General features: G+C 40.1%; 2 protein-coding genes across 3 annotated transcripts; both read left to right on the forward strand.

Annotated features, from left to right (window-relative positions):
- The first annotated feature begins 1,150 nt into the window (after window positions 1-1,150).
- Window positions 1,151-20,561, forward strand: LOC107778746 (jasmonate-induced oxygenase 2-like). 2 transcript variants are annotated; one of them, XR_012710504.1, is made up of 4 exons: window positions 1,506-2,512; window positions 3,007-3,337; window positions 3,411-3,500; window positions 19,888-20,017. XR_012710504.1 is itself a non-coding variant. In XM_016599044.2 (3 exons), the coding sequence occupies exons 1-3, from the start codon at window positions 1,995-1,997 to the stop codon at window positions 20,137-20,139; spliced, it is 1,101 nt and encodes a 366-aa protein (XP_016454530.1). In that variant the 5' UTR covers window positions 1,151-1,994; the 3' UTR covers window positions 20,140-20,561. The 2 variants fall into 2 exon arrangements, 1 of the variants encoding a protein (XP_016454530.1); XM_016599044.2 differs by lacking the exon at window positions 3,411-3,500 and having other exon boundaries at window positions 1,151-2,512; window positions 19,888-20,561.
- On the forward strand, window positions 3,507-8,414 carry LOC142181648 (uncharacterized). Its single transcript, XM_075254998.1, has 3 exons — window positions 3,507-6,496; window positions 6,579-6,707; window positions 6,802-8,414. The coding sequence occupies exons 1-3, from the start codon at window positions 6,250-6,252 to the stop codon at window positions 6,990-6,992; spliced, it is 567 nt and encodes a 188-aa protein (XP_075111099.1). The 5' UTR covers window positions 3,507-6,249; the 3' UTR covers window positions 6,993-8,414.
- Window positions 20,562-22,633: the final 2,072 nt, after the last annotated feature.

The raw sequence follows: 22,633 nt of genomic DNA on the forward strand, positions 1-22,633 counted from the left end.
GCTTACCAAGGAGAGGCTAGCAAAGTGGGGATGTCTAGATAATGTGGTTGTTCCTTATGTAATGTTATAGTAAAGAACACTGATCATTTATTTTTCAACTGTACCTCCTTAGCACAAGTTTGGAGAGCAATATTGCAGTGGTAAGACATACGACGACGACCTATGAGCTGGCAACAGAAGATAGAATGAGCAACCACACATTATAAGGGCAAGAATGCAGCAGCTGAGTCTACAGAATGAGTCTAGCAGGATCCACCTATTATATATGGCAGGAGAGAAACCTCAGGGTCTTTCAAGATTACTATCTGTGTGCTTAACTGATATATCTAGTCTACGATCTTTTTTGATAGATAAGGAAGGGCAGTAAAGCTTACACACCTGGGGCTGTATGTCCAATGTGTGTTCTTTTTTTCTTATGTTTTGTAAATATTATGCGGTAAATAAAATCTTTACTTGCCATTAAACAAAAAACAAGCATATTGCAAGTAGTTGATGTAGACAGGTTATAAACAACTCAATAAAATGACGTGCAACAATTTCTTAATAAACAGGCAAGTTGCAAACAGTTCATACAGACAGCTTGCTTCTAAAAGCCTTGCAACAGCTTTCTTTCTTTCTTTCATAAATAGCTCCCTTGTAATCTTTGACTATATTTCTTGTCTTGCATTTATAAATTTATAGCACCTATTTTATTTTAAGTTATCCTCTTGCTTCTTTCATTGACAAAATGTCACTAGCTAGCGTGAAAATTTTGGTGCCAACGAAACTAGCTTTACGAATAAAGCTTTCTTCAAATTGACTGGTTGTTGTTTACCGATTGGTGCACAACTGAGATTCTTTTATCTCTGTGCTCAAACCAATCAAAGAGTTAGCTTTTTTATATAAAACAAGATCAACTAAATATTTTCTTCATTTAATGGGCACCAAACCCATGCATATCCAATTTGTTCACGGCGCCGTAGTAAAGAGAAAGAGGCCCCATTCACTCTACTACTAGCAGATAACATTTTGTTTTCAGTCTTAACTAGTCATTACTTTTGGTGGCATCCCAGCAGGCGGCCCCTTAAGTTTAAAAAAGAAGCACATCTATGTATGAGTCTGTTCTCTTACCTTATTTAATTGTATGTTCTATTGTGGGAAAACTTGAAGAAGTGGTACAGGTTATGTGTCTTTGCAAGAAAAATACGATTCGAATATTTTATGTACCCCTTTAGATGTGTAGCACCATGTGCGAATTGTATGAAGATTTTGTTTCAGCTTTCAACTGCGCATTTTTCGATCCAACAAAATGAGACGGTACGAAATTCTTACCACCACTAAAGACTTCAATTTTTTTTTGTCATCGACATGTCGATAGTACCACCAAAATTAAAGGTGTGGTGAGATAGCTGAATTTTCATCACCCTTAATAGGAGAGTACCGTAACCTTTTAATTTTTATAGCTTTATAAATATACTTAACGTGAATCTCAATTAGTTATATTTGGAATACTATATGCCCAGAAAAAGACATGTCGTTGTTGGCCGCTTCATAAGCCAGCTTTGCACTATATATGTATGCTAAAGATAATAGTGACTCATCCTTCTCGTCCACTCGGACCCCAATACTCCCACATAACCCATATTCTAGAGCACATATTTCACGTTTTCATTCACGTCCATTTCATGAATACATAACACCACCCAACCTTCCAACTTTTTTATGCCTCCCCTTACTCCAATCCTTTATCTCTTTAAATTTAGATATCATTTGCAAATTGCAAACTCCCCAACACCTCTTGTCTTTCTTGCCTTTCTTTTTCTTTTTCAATCTGATAAATGTGTCCCAAACACGGACGTTTTATTGCCTTTCTATGTAGGATTTTCTTAGTATTAATAAAGTAAAGTACTGTCTAATCACCATCATCATCGTACTTTGCTTTGTATTATAGCTCGAGATAATCAGACACCTTATTGAAGAAAAAAACTAAAGAAAACAGAAAAAAGAAACTAGTTATGAATAATCCCAAAGATTGGCCAGAACCCATAGTCCGGGTGCAATCTTTATCAGATAGTGGCATCTCAAAAATTCCAGATAGATATGTGAAGCCACCAACGGAGAGACCAATATCGTTAGGCAGGTCCAGCCTGCAGACTGATGTTAACATCCCGATCATTGATCTTCAGGAATTGTTTAACGATATTGAAAGCAGAAGGTTTAGTGGTCTTACATCATCAGTAGTTGAGCAAATATCAGAGGCATGTAGAAACTGGGGTTTCTTCCAGGTGGTGAACCACGGGGTTCCTCCAGAGCTCATAGACCAAGCCACAGAAGTATGGCGAGAATTCTTTCACCAGCCCATGGAAGTGAAGCAGTCTTGTGCCAATTCACCGAAGACGTACGAAGGTTATGGCAGCCGCCTCGGTGTAAAGAAAGGAGCCATTCTGGATTGGAGTGACTATTATTTTCTTCACTATCTTCCTTGTTCATTGAAAGACCAAAAAAAGTGGCCTGCTCTTCCTGTTTATTTAAGGTACGTACTACTCTGCCACGCTTTTTTTCTTGGAAAGCTACTCTACTGTCATATTCTTATCATGTCCTTCTTTATTTTTTCTTTTCTTCAACTATTCATGATTTTTTGGAATATTATATTTATGGGGTCCGAGCAATTAGGTTTTCAAATAGTTGTAGTTTACTGGAAATATTTTGAAGAGTTTTTTTTTCTTCTTGTACGTGGGTATTTTGTGTTAAATTCTTGTAAGAACATACAATTTGCTTGACTTTATTCTCAAAAAGTAAAAGAAAAATTTTGTTTTTAAAACAGATTGCTTTTTATTTCTTATATAAATATAAATTTCTATTTTTAAGTTCTTCTTTACTTAAATTATATACACTGGTAATATAAAAGTTTTTTCACACTATCAGGACAGTTACTATTCTTACCATCTACATGCTACAGCTTATCAAAAAAAATTCTAACAATTGATCAATGTATAAATTTGAACGCTTTACGTCACAAAAATGTAGGGAAGTAATTGAAGAGTATTCAAAACAAGTGGTGAATTTTGGGGGGCGTTTAATGAAGGTATTATCAGCAAATCTTGGATTAAGAGAGGATTACTTGCAAGATGCATTTGGAGGAGAAGATATTGGAGCATGTTTAAGGGTTAATTTTTACCCAAAATGTCCACAACCAGATTTAACCTTAGGTCTTTCTCCACATTCGGATCCTGGTGGCTTAACCATTCTTCTCCCTGATCAGCACGTCGCGGGCCTTCAAGTTCGCCGCAACGGCGACTGGATTACTGTAAAACCCGCTTCGCATGCTTTCATTGTCAATATTGGTGATCAAATTCAGGTGAGTTAAATTACAAAAATTAACTTCTTTTTTACTACTCAAAAGTTTCTTATTTAATGTATTGTTTGTGTAGACATATAATGGTACATAGCACATGGGAGGGGTCTTGTTTTGATATGATTTGCAAAAACGAACAGTCAGTACCACTTTGCTTTTGTTCCTGGTAAACCATAAAGTATTATAAACGTGCGTATATTAATTAATATCATGTCTTGTTTGATGTATTGTTGGGTCAGTACGTTCTGATAAAGTAGAAGACCAAAAACAAGATATTTAAAGACATACTAGCATCAACCAGCTGTTTAATTAACTTTTAGATAAACACCCATTTGACCATGAAATACTACTTGCTCCATCGCAAAATAAGTACTCACCTTTATGCTTTTTGAGAGTAAATTTGAATTATATCAACTCAATATTTTAAAATCACAATCAAGATATTTAAGAACTATAAAAGTACTATAAGTTGCAAATCTTCTCATCTCAATATAATAAAAATATTACTCCTCTGTTCCAATTTATGTGAACCTATTTCCTTTCTGGTCCGTTCCAAAAAGAATGACCCCTTTCTAAATTTGGTAACAATTTAGTTTAAACTTACAATTATACCCTTAATAAGAAGCTTTTATAATCACACAAATACTCTAGGCGCCTTTTTGACTTGTTTAGGACCAGAATTTTCAAAAGTATTCATTTTTTTTAAATTCCGTGCTCGGTCAAACAGATTCATATAAATTGGAACGGAGGAAATATATTTTAAAAATATTGATTATAGTTCATATGGTTTGAATCTCGAAAAGCAAAAAGTGACACATATTTGGAAAGAATGGAGTAGTATTTATTCTCACTATTTTGCAAATAGTTAAGCTGTTATAGTAAATATAGTGGTCAATTATTCAACATCTTGTTTGAAAATTATTTAAATGAAATTATGGTTTTTACTCACATTCAAGTGAAATTGGTATTCAAATACAATTCAAAAGTCATTCCCCTACTAGAAAACTAGTTAGCTACAACAACTTTAAAAATTAGAAGAAGAAAAAAAGAGTTTTTAGCGCATGCACAATGACCAAACCATCAAATCCTATCTAATAACACAAACCCTTTAAAATACAATAACTATCCAATTTTTTTTTAAGGAATATTTTATAAAGTGAAAAATAGCCATAGATTCTTTGCCGACAATCGTACATTTAATTTAATCACGTGGGTAAATGGTGAAAGTGCCTCAACTCTATTTTTTCTATTCAAAGATAAGGTACAGTAGGCAATCTTTGACTGCAGTCACTACATTACCAAAATTGAAAATCCTACTAGATTCTAGCATCCACATTGCCCATCAATATGCCAATATACCATATTATTTCTTCTTCTTTTTTTGGTTTTGTTTGGAGGGCAGGTGTTTACCGTAAAAATGGTAATAAAATTAAATTTAATTTAATGGTTCTAAAAATACGTGATCTATTTTTATGCTAGTTGTTAGGGCAATAGATGCTAAGTGATGTACTTGGAATCAAGAAAAAAGCTTGAGAGCAAAGTGATAACCAAACCAAATGATTAATAATCGGGGCCTCAAGCTTGCCTATTTGAGGGCCTCAGGGTCAAGTATGAAGCTCGGCTGGGAGCTATCGAGGGTAATCAATGGGTGACTAATAGTTATAATATAATCAATTGCGGCTCTTTATGGCCAATAATAAGCAATAAATTAAGAACAATAAATAGAAGACAATAAATATAGGCAATAAATGGAAGCAATAATATCAAGAGAATGTGTTAGAGAGCAGAGAAAATGTTCTTGTGTATTTAGTATTGAGCAATACAAAATGATTTATACAAAATGACAAGGATCCCCTTTATATATGAGGGGAATTTTAACATAGTACAAAAAGTATTAATTACAAAAATATAGAGATGGAACAGCTAATTGATGTCATGATTCGTGTCTGAATTTAACTCACTAGACTTTGTCAGCTCTAGTTATGAGCCTTGGAAACTCCCCACTTTTCCATCATAGCTATTGGTCTGCAACGCCCCGAGGTCGAGCGTCAATAGCCCTCGAGGGTGAACCTCGACCCTAGTCTCGAACCTTGTGAAATATGCTTATGAGGCACCATAATGACGGAAAATTGGACCCTCTGATTTTATCGTATACAGGTAGTCCCCACGTTTCTTAGAGTGAAAGTGATAAGAAATGACCTTGAATTCTTGCCCCTCTGGTACTTCCGCAATGACGGCAGTTATAAGGTGCCAAAAGACGGAGTATATACAGCCCTTGAAAGCCTTCGCATTGATTACAGCGGTTGGCTGTCCCTTGGCCTCCTTCAACGTGCGTGTGAGGCCTCTATAAATACTTCTCTTCTCGTTCTTTACAACTCACTGCACCACCAAGCCCCCCAAAAAGTTCCTTCTACCTTTACTTTTGTTCTTTCTTTGAAACGCAACTTCCCTTTCTCTTCTAAAATCTTTTAGAAATGGCGAAAACTTCCGCCTCTGCTTTTCAGGAGAACGTGACCTCCTCCTCTTCGCTTCCATCTAAAGGCAAAGCGGCAATGCCTTCTCGTGCTGAGGAATGCGTTCCAGAATTCTTTGCAACGGCTTCCGATTTCAAGGCGAGAGACCTTCTTCGAAGCTTGGGTGTCGTGAGCCTGTGTCTCAGTATATTAGCTTAGTAACAGACGTCGAAAGGGTGAGGACTGATTGCCGCTGGGGGCGCGGTGCTTGTGGAGATTCCTACCCGGGAGAAGGATATAACGACATACAAAGCTGATTTCCTCAGTGTGTATACTTACCCATTTACCCTTGGGCCGGTGGGGCCATCCTTGCTTCCGATAGACCCTGTGATTCTCGACTTCTGCCAACGGTACCAAGTGACCCTCGACAAAATTCACCCTTCATTTTGGCACACTGTCTACATGATCAGGTACTATGTGAACATGACTGAGGAGATGCCCTTCACCTTCGATCACCTGATCAAGATGTACAACCCCCGTCTCTTCCGTGGGGGTCTAATTAAGCTCCACTGCCGAGCTCCGAGGGCCTTTTTTGCTTGCATCGAAGAAGTTGGGAATGGTGGGTGGATGAGCCACTTTGTTCGAGTAAGGACTTCGGACCTGATCCCGGTGGAAAGGATGTTGTTCCTCAAAAGGTGGAATATGGAACGTAAGTGGATACACTATCTAGAATTTCCTTGCTTCTTTTTAGGTACATCATTCCATGCGCTTAATTTTTTCTACTGATGCAGCCGTGGCAATTTATCCTGGCGCAATCACGGACCTCTCGGGTTGGGTCGGCCGGCTGGACTCGATTTGCCCATATGCCAAACGAGTGTGGTGTGACCTGTATCGAGCTCGATGGGAAGCTAAGGACCATGGTGAGCCTTCACCCCTGTTGCAGTTGTACCTTTCAACCTGAATTGCTACTGATAGTGCTCTTACTCTCTATGCTTTATTTTTTCATTTGTGTAGGTTTGGGGGAGATCCCCTTGATGAAAGGAACATCGCTTAGTGAAGAGGGTACTTTGGGACCTGATGAAGGGAGGAAAAGACAAAGGGAACCATCGAATGAACCTCCAGAATCCAAGAAGATGAAGGTGGAAGAAACTAAGGTCGACCCAGAAACCCTAACTCTGAGAACAGCAGGAAGTCCCCGAGTTTAAGGTGAGGGGGAAAATAATTTCTTGAAAGCGTCTAAGGGATGGGAAAACCTGACCGACCCTCAGGCCATAGAGATGGTGGCTCCTGAGCTGGAGCTCGATGTTGTCGCAGTCCAACCTCGGAATGGAGAGGCCACTGAGGGAGTATCGGGCGATGTCCCCGAGCCAGCCGATGGCCAAAATATCCCTAGAGCTAGAACGCATTCGGTAGATGGTTTGGAGGAGCCCAGTTCTGGAGCCCTTCATGGCCAAGAGATGGCCTTGATTGACCCTGCTAGTGTCGTTGTCGTGAGTGATTCCCCTTAGGGAATGACCTTACCCCCTAAGGGAATGCAAGATGTCCCGAATGAAGAATCTTCTGATGCAGGGGTGCTTATCGAAGACAGAGAGGCACCTAAAAAGCCTTCGACCGCTCCCGAGGGAATTCCCGAGCTCGATGCTTCACTCGTTTTCAGTGAGATGAGCAGGCTTTGCGAGCAGGTACTTTTTGTAAATCCTGTCTATCGTTCTGATCTTTGTTGTTCTGATCTTTGTCTTTTTAACTTATCTTTTTCATGGCTCAGCTAAGGTGCTTTATATTCAGACCTTGGCCCGGTTTTAGGCTGAGGTGACCCGTCATGAGCGTGAGAAGGCTCATCTTGTTGAACAGGTTACGTAGTTTCCTTTTGCTATCGTCTAAATGTTTGTAAGATCCCAATGTTTTAACATCTTGGATTTGATTCACACAGTTTGAGAAGAAAGGTGCCCTACTGAGGGAGGAGCTCTAAGCCAAAGACTCTGAAGTCCTCGAACTCAAACGGCATGTGAGAGAGATAACCTCTAAGAGGGTTACCCTCCAGGAAGAGATTGCCTTAGTCGGGCGTCATCTTCAAGATGTGAGGGTGGATAGTGCCAAATATATAATTCTCCACTCTGAGTTAGTAGCTGCACTATGCAGGATCAAAACCGAAGCTGAGGCACTTATATCTACGCACAAAGAGGGTGTCGTAATAAATGCTCACATCGGGAGAGTGCCTGAGGAGGCTGAACTGAAATTGACTCGAGTCGTGGAGCACGCTCGGTTAGAATCTCAGAGGCGAACTCTAGAGGACATACATACAAGGGATATCGATTTGTCTGCCGAGCTTGAGAAGGTGAAGACCCTAGAGGAGAGAGCTGCTACCCTGTTTGCTTTTGGAGATGCGTAGGGTTGTGGTTTAGAAGATGACAAGAATGGAGGCGGGATTCCTTGAGGGGAAGAGGCTGTCGAAGGTCCTGGGACTGTAGCCGGAACCGTTGGGGCATAACCTCCAGCGGAGCCGTCAAAGATGCAGGCTTGATGATAGATTAGGGTTCTGTTTGGCCCCTTCCTTGTAAGGATTTTTCAAAAGCCTTGTAAAAGTACCTCTGCGAGCCATATGTATAATAGGCCTATTGTTTTTACCATTCTTTTCTCCTTTGTCCTTTGTCCTATTGGGTCACTGTGACCTTCGATTTTAGCGCTGGCGGTAGTGGCTCTTATGCGTTTGGTCGATGCGACCTTCAATTTTAGTACTGGCAATAGTGGCTCTTATGCGTTGGGTTGGTACGACCTTTTGTATAGTCTGAAAACAATGGCTCTTACGCTTTTGCTCTTAGGTATATTTAATTAACTATTTTGGGTTTAGTGTCCGAATCGAGTTTCGACTCAAGCTCATTCGACCCTCAAGTTTTTGAATTTAAAGCTGGTCCTTAGGATCTTACATGTTGGGTCGGTACAACCTTTTGCATGGGCTGGCAACAATGTCTCTTATGCCTTGGGTCGATGTGACCTTTTATGTGGGCTGGCGAGAGTGTCTCTTACGCCTTGGGTCGATGCGACCTTTTATGTAGGCTTTATTTTTCCCTTGATAAGGATTTTTTGAAATAGTGTTTTCTTGACTCTTCAACGGTTTAATAAAAAACCTCGATTGTGAGTCATTATATGGCGATGATCGAGCACCTCGGGAGGTTTGGCTCAGAGTCTGAATATCTCGAAGCTAGTGTTCAGGAGCTGACATGCTCGAAGCTCTTTTGCCTATGTCAAGGGTAGCCTATTTAACCGGTTCTTTCCGAAGTATATTCGAAGTAATTGAATGCCTGTGATTTTATAGTGATGGTCAGGCGTCCCCGAGTCGTGTTAGTTTGGCTGGTACAACCTTGTAACCATAGTCATTTGTGTTTGGCCGGAGCCTTTAAGTCCCGAGTGAGGTAGTTTCGGTGTCTATATCGAGGGTATGCCTTTTTAGGGGTCATACAAGTTCGATATATAGCCTAAACTTTGAGATCGGGTTTATGCCTTTAGTAAGGTCTTACAAGTTTTGGATACTTGGTACAAGTATGGTTCATGCCTTGCTTGAGGTCTTACAGATATTGCCACTTGGTACAAGTATGGTTCATGCCTTTCTTGAGGTCTTACGGATATTGCTATTACCTTATATAGGTCTTACGAGATCGAGGCTGCCTGCGTGCGGTCTTATGGTCTTGGGTTTTGATAAGTCGATGGAGATGGTGATTGACAGCAGTCCATGAGTCGTCGAGGATTTCTCTGCTTGGGAGCCATTACTTGCAAACTTGGTATTGCCTCTTTGAGGGCTTACAATTTTGGAGTTTCCAACCTGGAGGTCATGTGGCTTTGAGTTTTTGACGCCAGTCCCCGAGTGTTCGGGACGTTTTTGGCTCTCGGATTGTTTTGTGATCTCGTTGTTGCCTCATTGAGGACTTATGAGTTTGAAGCTCCGACCCAGGGATCGTGCTATTCCGAGTTGTTGACGCCAGTCCCCGAGTATTCGGGACGTTTTTTGGCTCCAGGCCATTTTTTGCAAAAAAATGTCGAGCTTCCTTGAGATGCAAAAATGCTTTTGGGAAGTATTCTTTGATTACTTGGTACAAGTATACATGCCTTTGCTGTTAGGGGTTTGGTTGTTCTATGCGGACACGGTTCGTTTGACCGTTTGTACAGCTTCGAGTTTTTGATGTCAGTTCCAGAGTGTTCGGAAAATTTCTAGCCTTGGGCCGTTTCTTATAAAAATAGCAAACTTCTTTGAAGCGCGAAGCATTTTGATGCTAAAAGATACTCCTTTTATTATTTTGGTACAAGTATACATGTTTTCGTCGTCGAGGGTTCGATTATTCTATGTGGACACGGTTCATTTGACCGTTTGGCCGGATACATCATTTTTCTATCGAGACCCTCTTTGGCTCATCTTGATTTCTCCGGGAAGGTGATCTCCTGGGGGGATTCCCCTAGTATTTTTGAGGTTGATTGCGAAAGAAGTCTTGAATGCTTGTTGGTTCTTCCGTAGGTAGCATATAGATGTTGCCTCGTTAAAAACCTTGCCGGTAAAACTCTTTTAGGGATGAAATCCGGTCGAAGGAAAAGAGTGCAACACATGTTTACATAGCCTGAGGCCCTCGAGCTTGAGGATGTTTCAGAATCTTCCATCGGATGCCTTAGCAGTAGTATTGTTTCAGCATTGATATGTTCCAATTGCTTGGAAGCTGCTCGCCTTCCATGGTGCCGAGCTTGTAGGACCCCTTGCCGATTATTTCGAGGATGTGGTACGGTCCTTCCAAATTTTGGCCTAGCTTTCCTTCATTAGAGTTTCGGGTGTTGAGGGTGACTTTCCTTAGGACCAAGTCCCCGACTCCGAGATGTTGGAGGTTTGTTCTCCTATTATAATACCTTTCGATTCTTTGCTTTTGGGCAGCCATTCGGACCAGTGAGGCTTCTCGCTTTTCATCTAATAGTTCGAGGGACGTAGTCATGGCCTCGTTGTTTAAGCTCTTAGTGGTGTGTCACAATTTGGTACTCGACTCCCCGACCTCCACTGGTATCAAAGCCTCGGCGCCATATACTAGAGAGAAAGGTGTTTCCCCTGTGCTTAATTTTGAAGTTGTTCGGTATGCCCATAGCACTTTGGGCAATATTTCTCTCCATTTTCCCTTAGCGCTTTCCAACATCTTTTTTAAGTTTTGGATGATGGTTTTATTTGTGGACTCGGCCTAGCCGTTTGCACATGGGTGGTAAGGCGTCGACATGATTCTCTTATTTTGTGATCTTCAAGGAACTGTGTTACTTTGCTTCCGATGAACTGCCTCCCATTATCGCATGTTATCTCGGAAGGAATACCGAATTGGCACATAATGTGGTCCTAGATGAAGTCAATGACTTCTTTTTCTCTTATCTTTTCGAAGGCCTACGCTTCCACCCATTTTGAGAAATAGTCAGTCATAAATAAAATGAATTTAGCTTTACTTGGTGCTATTGGTAGAGGTCCGACAAAGTCCATTCCCTATTTTATGAATGGCCATGGAAATAAGACCGAATGTAGTTGTTCGTCGAGTTGGTGAATCATAGGAGCAAATCTCTGGCATTTGTCGCACCTTTGAACAAATTCCTTAGTGTCTTTTTCCATGTTATCCCAGTAGTAGCCTGCCCTGATCACCTTTCTGACTAAGGAATCAGCGCCGGAGTGGTTTCCGCAAGTACCCTCGTGAATTTCTTGGAGTACATAATCTGTATCCTCCATCTCTAGAGATACTGCTAGGGGGCCATCAAAAGTTCTTCTGTATAGAGTCTTGTTTTCATCGAGCGAGAACCGGGCTGCTTTGGTTCGCAGGGCCCTCGATTCCTTTGGATCTGCGGGTAATTTTCCGTCTTTCAGATAGTCAATATATTTATTCCTCCAATCCCATGTTAGGCTAGTTGAATTAATCTCGGCATGACCTTCCTCGACCACTGATTTGGACAGCTAAATAACAGCCCCGGGGAGTAGGTCATCTTCTTCAACAAATGATCATCAGGTTGGCCAGGGCATCGACCTCGTTGTTCTGGTCCCGAGGTATGTGGACCAGAGTCTATTCTTTGAAACGACATAATGTGACATGGATTTTGTCCAAATACCTTTGCATCCTGTCTTCTCGGACCTCGTAGCTCCCATTTACCTGGTTTACTACCAGGAGTGAATCGCACTTTGCTTCGACGATCTCAGCTCCCAAGCTTTTGGCCAGTTCCAGACCTGCAATCATAGCCTCATACTCGGCTTCATTGTTAGTCAATCTTGCAGTTTTTATAGATTGCCTAATTATGCCACCCGTAGGCGGCTTCAGGACTATACTGAGTCTGGATCCTCTCATGTTTGTGGAGCCGTCAATGAACATGGCCCATACACTGAAAGATCTACCTGATTTTAGTAAGAGTTCCTTTTCTACCTTGGGCACGAGGGAGGGCGAGAAGTCATCCACGAAGTCTGCCAGAATCCGGGACTTGATGGCCGTTCGGGGTTGATACTCGATACCCCCCGAATTCGATGGCCCATTTGGCCAATCGGCCTGATAGTTCGGGTTTATGCAATATGCCTTGGAGAGGGTACATTGTTAGAATGCAAATACGGTGGCATTGAAAATAGGGTTTCAATTTTGCGCGATGCACTTATTAACGCAAGAGCTAATTTTTCTAGGTGCGGATGCCTGGTTTTGGTATCCCCTAGAGCCCGACTCACATAATAAATAGGGAATTGCATACCTTGCTCTTTTCAAACCAGCACACCACTTAGCGCTATCTCGGATACGGCTAGGTATAATTACAACATTTCATCCTCTTTTGGCGTATGGAGCAAAGGCGGACTAGTCAGATATCGTTTCAATTCCTCTAAGGCATGTTGGCATTTTGGAGTCCACTCGAAGTTGTTTTTCTGTTTGAGTAAAGAGAAGAAATGATGACTCCTATCCGACGACCTTGATATGAATTTGCCCAGAGCTGATATCCGCCCTGTCAGCCATTGCACGGCCTTTACATTGTTTACCACCGTGATTTCTTCGATGGCCTTGATTTTGTCGGGGTTGATCTCGATCTCCTTGTTCGATACCATGAAGCCTAAGAATTTGCCCGAACCCACTTCGAAGGCACATTTCTCGGGGTTAGCTTAATGTTGTAACTTCTGAGGATGTCAAATATTTCCTGCAAATAAGTTAAATGGTCCTCTGTGTGTAGGGACTTAACTAGCATGTCATCAATATAAACTTCCATGGATTTGCCTATCTGGTGCTCGTACATTTTATTAACTAGACGTTTGTACGTAGCCCCCGCATTTTTTAGCCCGAAGGGCATTACATTGTAACAGTAGGTACCATACTTTATGATGAATGAAGTCTTTTCCCTATCCTCGGGGTTTATCTGAATTTAATTATACCCCAAGTAGGCATCGAGAAAGGTGAGGGTCTCGTGGCCGGCCGTAGCATCGATTAGACGATTGATGTTAGGCAATGGGAACAAATCCTTAGGGCATACCTTATTTAAATCTTTATAATCTACGCACATTTTTAACTTATTCCCCTTTTTGGGCACTACCACTACGTTGACCAACCATTTGGGGTACTTTACCTCTCTAATAGACCCTATTTTAAGGAGTTTCGTTACCTCGTCCTTGATGAATGTGTGTTTTACTTCCGACTGGGATCTTCTTTTTGCTTCACCGGTTTAAACTTAGGGTCGAAACTCAATCGGTGGGTTGTTATTTCCGACGGGATTCCTGACATATCTAAGTGGGACCAAGCAAAATAGTCGATGCTATTAATAAGGAATTGAATGAGTTTTTTCCTGAGTTCGGGGGTTAATCCCATTCCCAAGTATACCTTCCGATCCGGGAGATGCTCGATCAAAACAACTTGCTCCAGTTCTTCAATTGTCGATTTCGTATCCGACTCTTCGGGGGCAACGGAAGTTCGAGGAGCGAGGAAATCTTCTTCATCATCCTCGGGGGTCTGTATGCTCCCACAGTCATCTGAGGTGGAGTGTATAGGGTTCGGTGCCTCCTGGTAAACTGCGAACATTTCTTTTGCCGCATGCTGTTCTCCATATATGGTTGTTATGCCATCTTTTGTTGGAAATTTTATCATTTGGTGCAGAGTTGACGGCACTACCCTCATGCTATGTATCCACGGTCTTCCAAGCAATGCATTGTACCTCTTGTCATTGCCGATAACGTGGAACTTGGTGTTCTGAACCATATCGAACATGTCAACCAAGAGGGCGATCTCTATTTTCGTTACTTCACTGGCCATGTTAAAGTCGTGGAGGACCCAGGAGGCGGGTACGATCTGATCGAGCAATCCAAGTTGTTCCACTACTTTCGACCTGATTACGTCGGTCGAGCTGCCTGGGTCCATAAACACACGTTTAATTCGAACGTTGCTTAAAAGAAATGAAATTACCAGCGCGTCGTTGTGTGGTTCTGCCAAGGTCTGGAGATCCTCCTCACTGAATGCAAGGGTGTCTTTGGTCATGCGATCTCGGATCGGCCCTTCTATTACAACGAATATTTTCATCCGTTTGATCACGGGTCCTTGGGGAATGTTGGTCCCCCCGATAATCATATGAATGACATGCCGATGAATCTTTTTTTTTTTACCCAGGTTGGATTTTTCCGAATTTCCCACTGAATTTCTCTGCGTTCTCCCTGGTTAATGTGAGGACCAGCATTAACGCATTGGGCATCGCATGAGGTCTCACCCTTGGGAATCAGCTCCGGTGTGCTCTCAGGGTTTCGCGGTGGCACACCCATACCTGGAACATCCACACCATTTTCTCCATGTTTCTCAAGATTGTTGTTCACCGAATCAGACATTTTGACCAGAAATCAAAGATCTTGGGCAAGAAAAAGTGTGAAAGATAACTTTGCGTTACGTAGTTAAACCAACAAGAAAATAATCACTATAATTTTTAGCCCCACGGTGGGCACCAAACTATTTACCACAAAAATGTTAATAACAATTAAATTTGATTTAGTGGTTCTAAAAATATGTGATCTATTTTTATGCTAGTTGTTAGGGCAATAGGTGCTAAGTGAAGTACTTGGAATCAAGAAAAGAGCTTTAGAGCAAGGTGATAACCAAACCGAATGATTAATAATCGGGGCCTCGAGCTTGTGTATTCGAGGGCCCCAGGGTCGAGTATGAAGTTCGGCTGGGAGCTATCGAGGGTAATCGATAGTTGACTAACAGTTATAATATAATCAATGCCGGCTCTTTATGGCCAATAATAAGAAATAAATGAACAACAATAAATAGTAGACAATAAATGTAGGCAATAAATGGAAGCAATAATATCAAGAGAATGTATTAGAGAGCAGAGAAAATGTTCTTGTGTATTTAGTATTGAGCAACATATGTCTACAAAATGACAAGGATCTCTTTTATATATGAGGGGAATCCTTACATAGTACAAAAAGCTTTAATTACAAAGATATGGAAATGGGACAACTAATTGATGTCATGATTCGGGTCTGAATTTAGCTCACTAGACTTTGTCAGCTCTAGTTATGCTCCTTGGGAACTCCCCACTTTTCTATCATAGCCGTTGGTCTGCATCGCCCCGAGGTCGAGCGTCGATAGCCCTCGAGGGTGAACCTCGACCCTAGTCTCGAACCTTATAATGACAGAAAATTGGACTCTCCGATTTTACCGTATATAGTAGGTGTGAAAAAATAAAATTGATTTTTTGGAAGAGTAAAAATTATAATTAAAAGAAGTTTCTAGAAAGTTATGGAGTAATATCTTGGATATTTGTTGTACTTAAGAAATATCTAGATATTCTAGAGTCTTGGATATTTAAGGAAGATATTAGTAGAAGGTGATAGAATTGTTTAGATTATTTTTGTATCTAGAATCATCCCTAGGCAAGTATAAATAGGAGTAACCATAGGTTTTTGTAATGAAGATAAATTCAAGAAAGTCTTCTTCAATAACAAAGTTCTTCTTTCAAAAATCTCTCTTCTCTTTTCAAGCTTTCTCTTCTTTAGTTGAATCCTCCAATCTTAGTTAATGATCTTGGGCTAGCAGAAGGTCTCTGAATAATACTCTTCTTCTTCTATTCTTTTTATGGTATTAGCTCCTTAAGTCAGCTTCTGGATTTCAAGTCCGGGTTAGTAGTTGATTCAACTGGTTTCTCTACATGGATTTGGGTGGTCGTGCTAATGGACTGGGGATTGATTTATTGAACCAATCCAACTACAAGGTATGGAAGACTTGTATGGAGTCATATCTTGTTGGTGAGGATTTGTGAGAAGTTGTCAATGGGAGTAACACAAGTCCTCTGTCTGACGCACCGGAAAATAGCAATGCGCGTAAGAAGTGGAAGCAGATTAATGCTAAGGAGGAGTTTATCCTAAAGAGGTCTATCTCCCCTAATTTATTTGATTATATTATAAGGTGTAAATCAGCTCATGAAATATGGAGGACCTTCGATCAATTGTTTAACAAGAAGAATGAAGCTCGGCTACAGATTTTGGAGAATGAGTTAGCTAACACCACTCAAGATAATCTCTCCATTGCCGAGTATTTTTTGAAGGTTAAAAATCTGTGTTCCGAAATTTCTCTATTGAATCCGGACGAGGCTATCTCTAAAGCACGAATAAGAAGAATTATTATTCGTGGCTTAAAGATAGAATATATTCCCTTTGTTACATCAATTCAAGGATGGGTTCAACAACCATCATTGGAAGAATTTGGGAATTTGTTGTCGTCACAAGAGCTATTAGCCAAACATATGGCTGGTGTATCTACCAAAGAAGGGGAAGGAAATGCTCTTCTCGCCGATTAGAGGAATTTTAAAGGAAAATTAAGAGATAGCATGCACTTTCGATCCTCAAGTGGTTCAAGCTCGCCAGGAAAGAAGAGGGAGTCTTCCAGTAACGGTAAAAAGCTTTTAAAATGTTACCGTTATGGAAAAGTAGGTCACATAAAAAGATATTGTTGAGCCAAAGAGAGCAATATGGCTCAAACCAAGAAAGCTGCTGAAGAAGAAAAAAAGAAGAAGACTGGGGAAAGTTCTTCATAGGGGAAATCGAGCAATAAATGCCATGGCTTCCATAAATTTTGAAAGAGACTGGATCGTGGATTCAGGTTGTGAGCACCATCTCACTGGAGATCAATCCAAATTCTCCACCTTTCGCGGATACAACGGACATGATGTCATTGTTACATCAGATAATACAGTCCATAATGTGGAGAACGAAGGTACTGTTGTGATAAACGAGAAGCAAAAAGACACTATCAACCTCAACAGTGTCTTTCATGTTCCAGGTATGAAAAAAATCTATTTTCAGTTGCAAATGTTGTAGATGCTGGAAACTATTTACTATTTGACCCACGTGATGTGAAATCCCTCCGAAATATCAAGGTGCTCAAGGCAGATATTGTTCACTCAGGTAAAAGAGTTAACAATTTATATGTCTTATCTACCTCTAATTCATATATTGAGAAGATGGATAACAATGATAATCCACATCTTTGTCATTCTAGACTTGGACATCTAAGCATGGATAAATTAAAAGTCATGGTAAAGTTGAATCTAGTAAAATGTTTGCCTAACTTAAGAAATTTTAGTGGAGGAGAGGTTTGTGAAGGATGTCAATATGGAAAGTCACATCGTCTTCCATTTGACAGATCCTTGTCAAGGTGCAATGCCGCACTAGAACTTATTCACAGTGACTTGATGGGGCCAACGAGAATTCCTTCATTTTCGGGTTTATTTTGTGAAGCACAAGTCAGAAGTTTTCAGTAAGTTTGTGGAGTTCAATGAAATACTTGAAGGTGAACTCGACACCAGAATAAGGTGGCTGCGAACTGATAATGGCGGTGAGTTCACGTCAGATGAATTTCTTTCCTTTTGTCGTCAACATGGCATTAAAAGAGAGCTAACATGTGCGGATACGCCACTACAAAATGGAGTGGCTAAAAGGAAGATCCAACATTTAACTAAGACATGCAAGAGTTGGCTTCATGCCAAGAATTTACCTAGAGCCTTGTGGGCTGAAGGTATAAAATGTGCAACGTACGTGAGTAACAGGATGGCGCTTTCTCCAAATAATATGAAGTCTTACTATGAAATAATGTTTGGAGAAAAGCCTAGCATGAAACACCTCAGGCTTTTTGGCTCTATTTGTTATGTTCGCATTCCCAATTCTCAACGAAGTAAGTTGGATGCCAAGGCAAGGAAATGCATCTTTGTCGGATATGATGAAAGAAAAAAGGGATGGAAGTGCATGGATCCTAAAACTCATCTCTTTGTTGTCTCAAGGGATATCATATTCGACGAAGTATCTTTGTATTATGGAGTTGCACAAGAAGGGGCAGGTTATAAACCCTTGAACCCTGAAGCATCAATTCTGCCCATCACGAGTACTTCTTTAGATAATACAGTTGTCGAGGAGCTAAGAGAAAGGGGGAGCCCGAGAAGTCAACAACATGAAACTCGGCAAGAAGATGATTCATGTGGTTCGGGAAGGCCAAAAAGAACTATTATCAAGCCAGCTCGCTTCAGAGATGAAAATTTTGTCGGTACATATTCCCGTTTCTCTATAAGGCCAAATAAAGAACCTTCAGTCTTTGGGGAAGCAAGATGAGCCAGAAAAATAGTGATGGGATCTTCACCAAGACCCATCCTAAAGCATCGGTTGAGTTCTTCTGCGACAAGCTTGGGATAGCTTCCAAAAAATCACTTTAAGGGGGAGTGTGAAAATAAAGTTGATTTTTTGGAAAAGTAAAAATTATAAGTAAAAGAAGTTTCTAGAAAGTTATGGAGTAATATCTTTGATATTTGTTGTACTTAAGAAATATCTAGATATTCTAGAGTCTTGGATATTTAAGGAAGATATTAGTAGAAGACGATAGAATTGTCTAGATTATTTTTGTATCTAGAATCATCCCTGGGCAAGTATAAATAGGAGTAACCTTAGGCATTTGTAACGAAGCCAAATTCAAGAAAGCCTTCTTCAATAACAAAGTTCTTCTTTCAAAAATCTCTCTTCTCTTTTCAAGCTTCCTCTTCTTTAGTTGAATCCTCTAATTTTAGTTAACGATTTTGGGCTAACAGGAGATCTCCGAATAATACTCTTCTTCTGCTATTCTTTTCAGTAGTATTTCTAAATTTATAGAATTACATTAGGTTTGTTGTTGCTCTTGTTCGTAGGGTTTCTAAATTGTTGAATATTACAGATGATCCATGTGATTTAGCTTTGCTTTTCTAGTTTTATTATATTATTAATAATATTTTTTATATGGTATCCCGTTCCCATTTTGAAACTTTATAATAAAATGAAGTGCTCAATATTAGGATTTTTTCATTCTCAGGCTTGACCTATAATCTGTAGAAAAAAGTATCGTAGAGGCTATCTGATATGTATCCCACCAAATCTTTGATGTTAATATTTAATTATTTGTTGTTTTGTTCATTAAAACTGGTCTATACTTCCAAGAAGAGTTAATTATTGTTTAAGAAATAGTATTCAGTTAGAAAATTTTCATAAAAGAAAACTCCTAAGAAAATTAAAGTAGTATATTTTTTGAAAAAAGATTTTACAAAAGGGAAAAATGTAAAAAGGGAAGAAAAGAAGTGTGCTTAAACAAACTTCAATATAGAAACATTTGGTCCCAATGTTTGCGCCAAAAGATGGTGGGCTGTTAGTACTTTCCATGTTCCACCGATATTAACTACCCTACATTCTCCGGGTATTTATACCAAACTAATAGATACATGACATGTGTCTTGCATATAGACTTCAATCATTTAACCATGGTAAATCATATGTTTTTTTATCTAATTCAATTAAGTAACCATAGTAAGTTAATATAGTTTGGTGTAAACACCCGGTGTGGGTAAGTATTTACCCTCCTACTCCTCTATTTACATTTTTTATCCCATGATTAATTGGATTTGATAAACTATTTTTGTTTAACGTTTTTAAAAACTCTATTTATTCTTTTTGGTTTTTTTGGGAAAATTCTTGTCTAACCTGTTTGCAAACTCAGCTTTTGGAAAACATCAAACAAAATCATCAATTAATAAATAGTTATGCATTTACTTATTTTTGGCACTTATTCTATTGTTCTATTTATGTAGGTACTAAGCAATGCTATTTACAAAAGTGTAGAGCATAGAGTAATCGTAAATTCCGCAGAAGAACGAGTTTCCCTTGCATTTTTCTACAACCCCAGAGGCGATTTGATGATAGAACCAGCTAAAGAGTTGGTGACAAAACACAATCCTCCATTGTATCCACCAATGACTTTTAATGAATATAGACTCTACATGAGGACAAAGGGCCCTCAAGGAAAATCACAGTTAGGGGAGTCCCAAAAATCCTCAAGATGACTGCAAAAATATCAGTAAAATAAGGTAATTACTATAAACAGTCACCGGCATCCGAGAAAGAACAGAAGAATGGGTTCTATGACGAGTTATACAATATATAAGTATGATCATGTCTTGTGGACTCATTTAGAATAATTCTGATCTAGTTCATGGCCTATTTGAAGTAAAAGGCTTTCAGAGGATCTTCACAGGCAAAAAAAGATTACTGAATTTTTATCAAGAGAAGCCTCATTCTGTATTCAACGCCTGTTTTTTTGTTTTTTTTTTTTTGTTTTTTTTTTGTTTCACCATATTTATTTTGAGTAAATTGATTTAGATGGCGATCAATTGTCTTTATGCCGATCTAAAATGAATTGTAAATCCTGCTGTTTAATTAGCAACAGAAGAATATAATTAATAAAGAAGCTGTTAAATGAGATAAATGGAACTGATAAGAAGTTTTGGCCCTGATTTATTTGGCTCCATCTGATTAAATGTTAAGTGGTCCACAAAAGCTTCTAATTACATATGTCCATTTATGAACGATTGCAAGGATGCCCCTACATTGTCATCTTTAATATTCTATATTTATGTATACGATCAAAATCGAGGAGTATGATTTTGGAGTCTTAAATCGGGCTATAGGCTCGAGTCCGGGAGACTCGAGGCATGGGGCAGATCTGGCTAAGGGACACCTACCTCGAGGAAGCTGATCAAAGGCCTGACACGGCCTGCGTCGAGGACAATATAATCTCGAAATCAATCAAGAAAGAGTAGGAATTTCTCAAGGACACGTGGATTTGGGCATTAATTATAGGATAAGGGTTGTACAAAATAGTACATGTCCGTACTAGACCGTCATACACCTGTACCAATAGGATTCTTTACCTTTATGAGCAAGGTACTATGTTGGGGTTTTCTCCTCCTATATAAAGGGGACCCCAATCATTTTGTAAGCATCAGATTATTCACAGCAATAGAACATTCTTATTCTTTTCTTGTTTAACGTGCTCCGCAATTATTCTTCAGCTTTATTGCCTTTACTTTATTGTTCATACTTTTTTTTGTCTTAGTTGATCTTTAGGTCCCCGTATAGACAAACTCGAGGCCCCTATTGTTTCAGCAACATTGATTTGGTTCATTATTTCTTCTCACTTAACCTCAATATTACTTGTTTAATCACTAGCATTAGAATATATCATGTATCTTTAAAACCACAAATTATCCTTAATAACTACTCACATATTTTGAGGTAAACACTTTGGCGCCCACCATGGGGCTAAAGATAATAGTGATTATTTTAGTGCTAGTTTTCTGATAACACACGTTGTTCTTCACACTTTTTCTTGTCAAAGATTTTTTGATTTCAGGCTAAAATATGTCTAGCACACAAAATGCACCTGCTCATGACAGCGAGGGACTTGGAGAAAACAGCGGCGTAGGGCTTGGTGTACCACCCGTAAACCCTAAGAGAGTGCCAAACGTGGAGCCAGTTGATATCAGCTCCCACAACACTCTAAACACGGAAGCACGCACAGACCCTGTAAGGAATGGATGTAGGGAAGCCTAGGCTGGAGGCCAGGAAACACGAGGACTGGAAGAAGGAGGAGTCAGCCTCCAGGTAATATTCGAGATGATGCAAGCTCAGCAAGTTGTCATCGCTCAACTTTAGAGTCAGAATAGGACTCCTAACACCGTCGAACCAGTAAACACACAGCACGAACATATGCTTGAGAGGCCCGATGAAAGCGACTCGGGGACTGACCCCACAATCATGAAAATGCTCGAGGAACTGAATAAAAGAATCGAGTCAGGAAAAGAGAGAATAGAAGACAACGACAAAAAGGTGGAAACTTACAACTCTCGGGTGGACCAAATACCGGGAGCACCTCCAGTTTTGAAGGGTCTAGATGCCAAAAAATTCATACAAAAACCTTTCCCCTCGAGTGCGGCTCTTCGTAAAGCACACGTTGGGGCCATAAAGGTGGCTACAAGAAATTCGGACGTATTCAAGATAAGGCAGAGGGACGACGAAATGCTAAGGGAGTCCGTCTCCCGGTTTCAGATAGAAAAGGATGGAAGTACCTCCGGTCTCCGATGACTGGGCGGTTCAAGCCTTCATGCAAGGTTTGAATGAAAGGAGCTCGGTAGCATCTCGATAGCTAAAGCAGAACTTGATCGAGTATCTAACTGTGACATGGTCGGATGTGCACAATTGGTATAAGTCGAAAATTCGGGTCCTGGATGACCAGTTGGGAGCCCCATCGGGCTTAGTTCACTTGAACAGATTTGCAGTCAAACCTCCGAAGGATATAGACCGGGGATCAATATTCAACAAGGAAAGATATCAACCGTACATCGAAGGCAGAAGGAACATTTGAAGGCGCAATGCACCTCGGAATGATCGAAGAAAAGATTGAAGCCAAAACTCCTGGGGATTTGTGAGAAAAATTGGGTCCTATAGGCGCTCCGGGCCAGTGGAGGCCCCTAAGTTATCAGAATACAACTTCAGTGT

Source organism: Nicotiana tabacum, chromosome 6 (assembly GCF_000715075.1).
Source record: "Nicotiana tabacum cultivar K326 chromosome 6, ASM71507v2, whole genome shotgun sequence".
In the NCBI taxonomy this organism is placed as follows: Eukaryota; Viridiplantae; Streptophyta; class Magnoliopsida; order Solanales; family Solanaceae; genus Nicotiana; species Nicotiana tabacum.

Excerpts from the sequence above, each read along its gene's own strand:
- LOC107778746 (XM_016599044.2), top strand. The coding sequence starts at position 1,995 with ATGAATAATCCCAAAGATTGGCCAGAACCCATAGTCCGGGTGCAATCT. Across the intron at positions 2,513-3,006 it reads GCTCTTCCTGTTTATTTAAG|GGAAGTAATTGAAGAGTATT; the intron begins GTACGTACTACT and ends ACAAAAATGTAG. Across the intron at positions 3,338-19,887 it reads ATATTGGTGATCAAATTCAG|GTACTAAGCAATGCTATTTA; the intron begins GTGAGTTAAATT and ends CTATTTATGTAG.
- LOC142181648 (XM_075254998.1), top strand. The coding sequence starts at position 6,250 with ATGATCAGGTACTATGTGAACATGACTGAGGAGATGCCCTTCACCTTC. Across the intron at positions 6,497-6,578 it reads CAAAAGGTGGAATATGGAAC|CCGTGGCAATTTATCCTGGC; the intron begins GTAAGTGGATAC and ends CTACTGATGCAG. Across the intron at positions 6,708-6,801 it reads ATGGGAAGCTAAGGACCATG|GTTTGGGGGAGATCCCCTTG; the intron begins GTGAGCCTTCAC and ends TCATTTGTGTAG.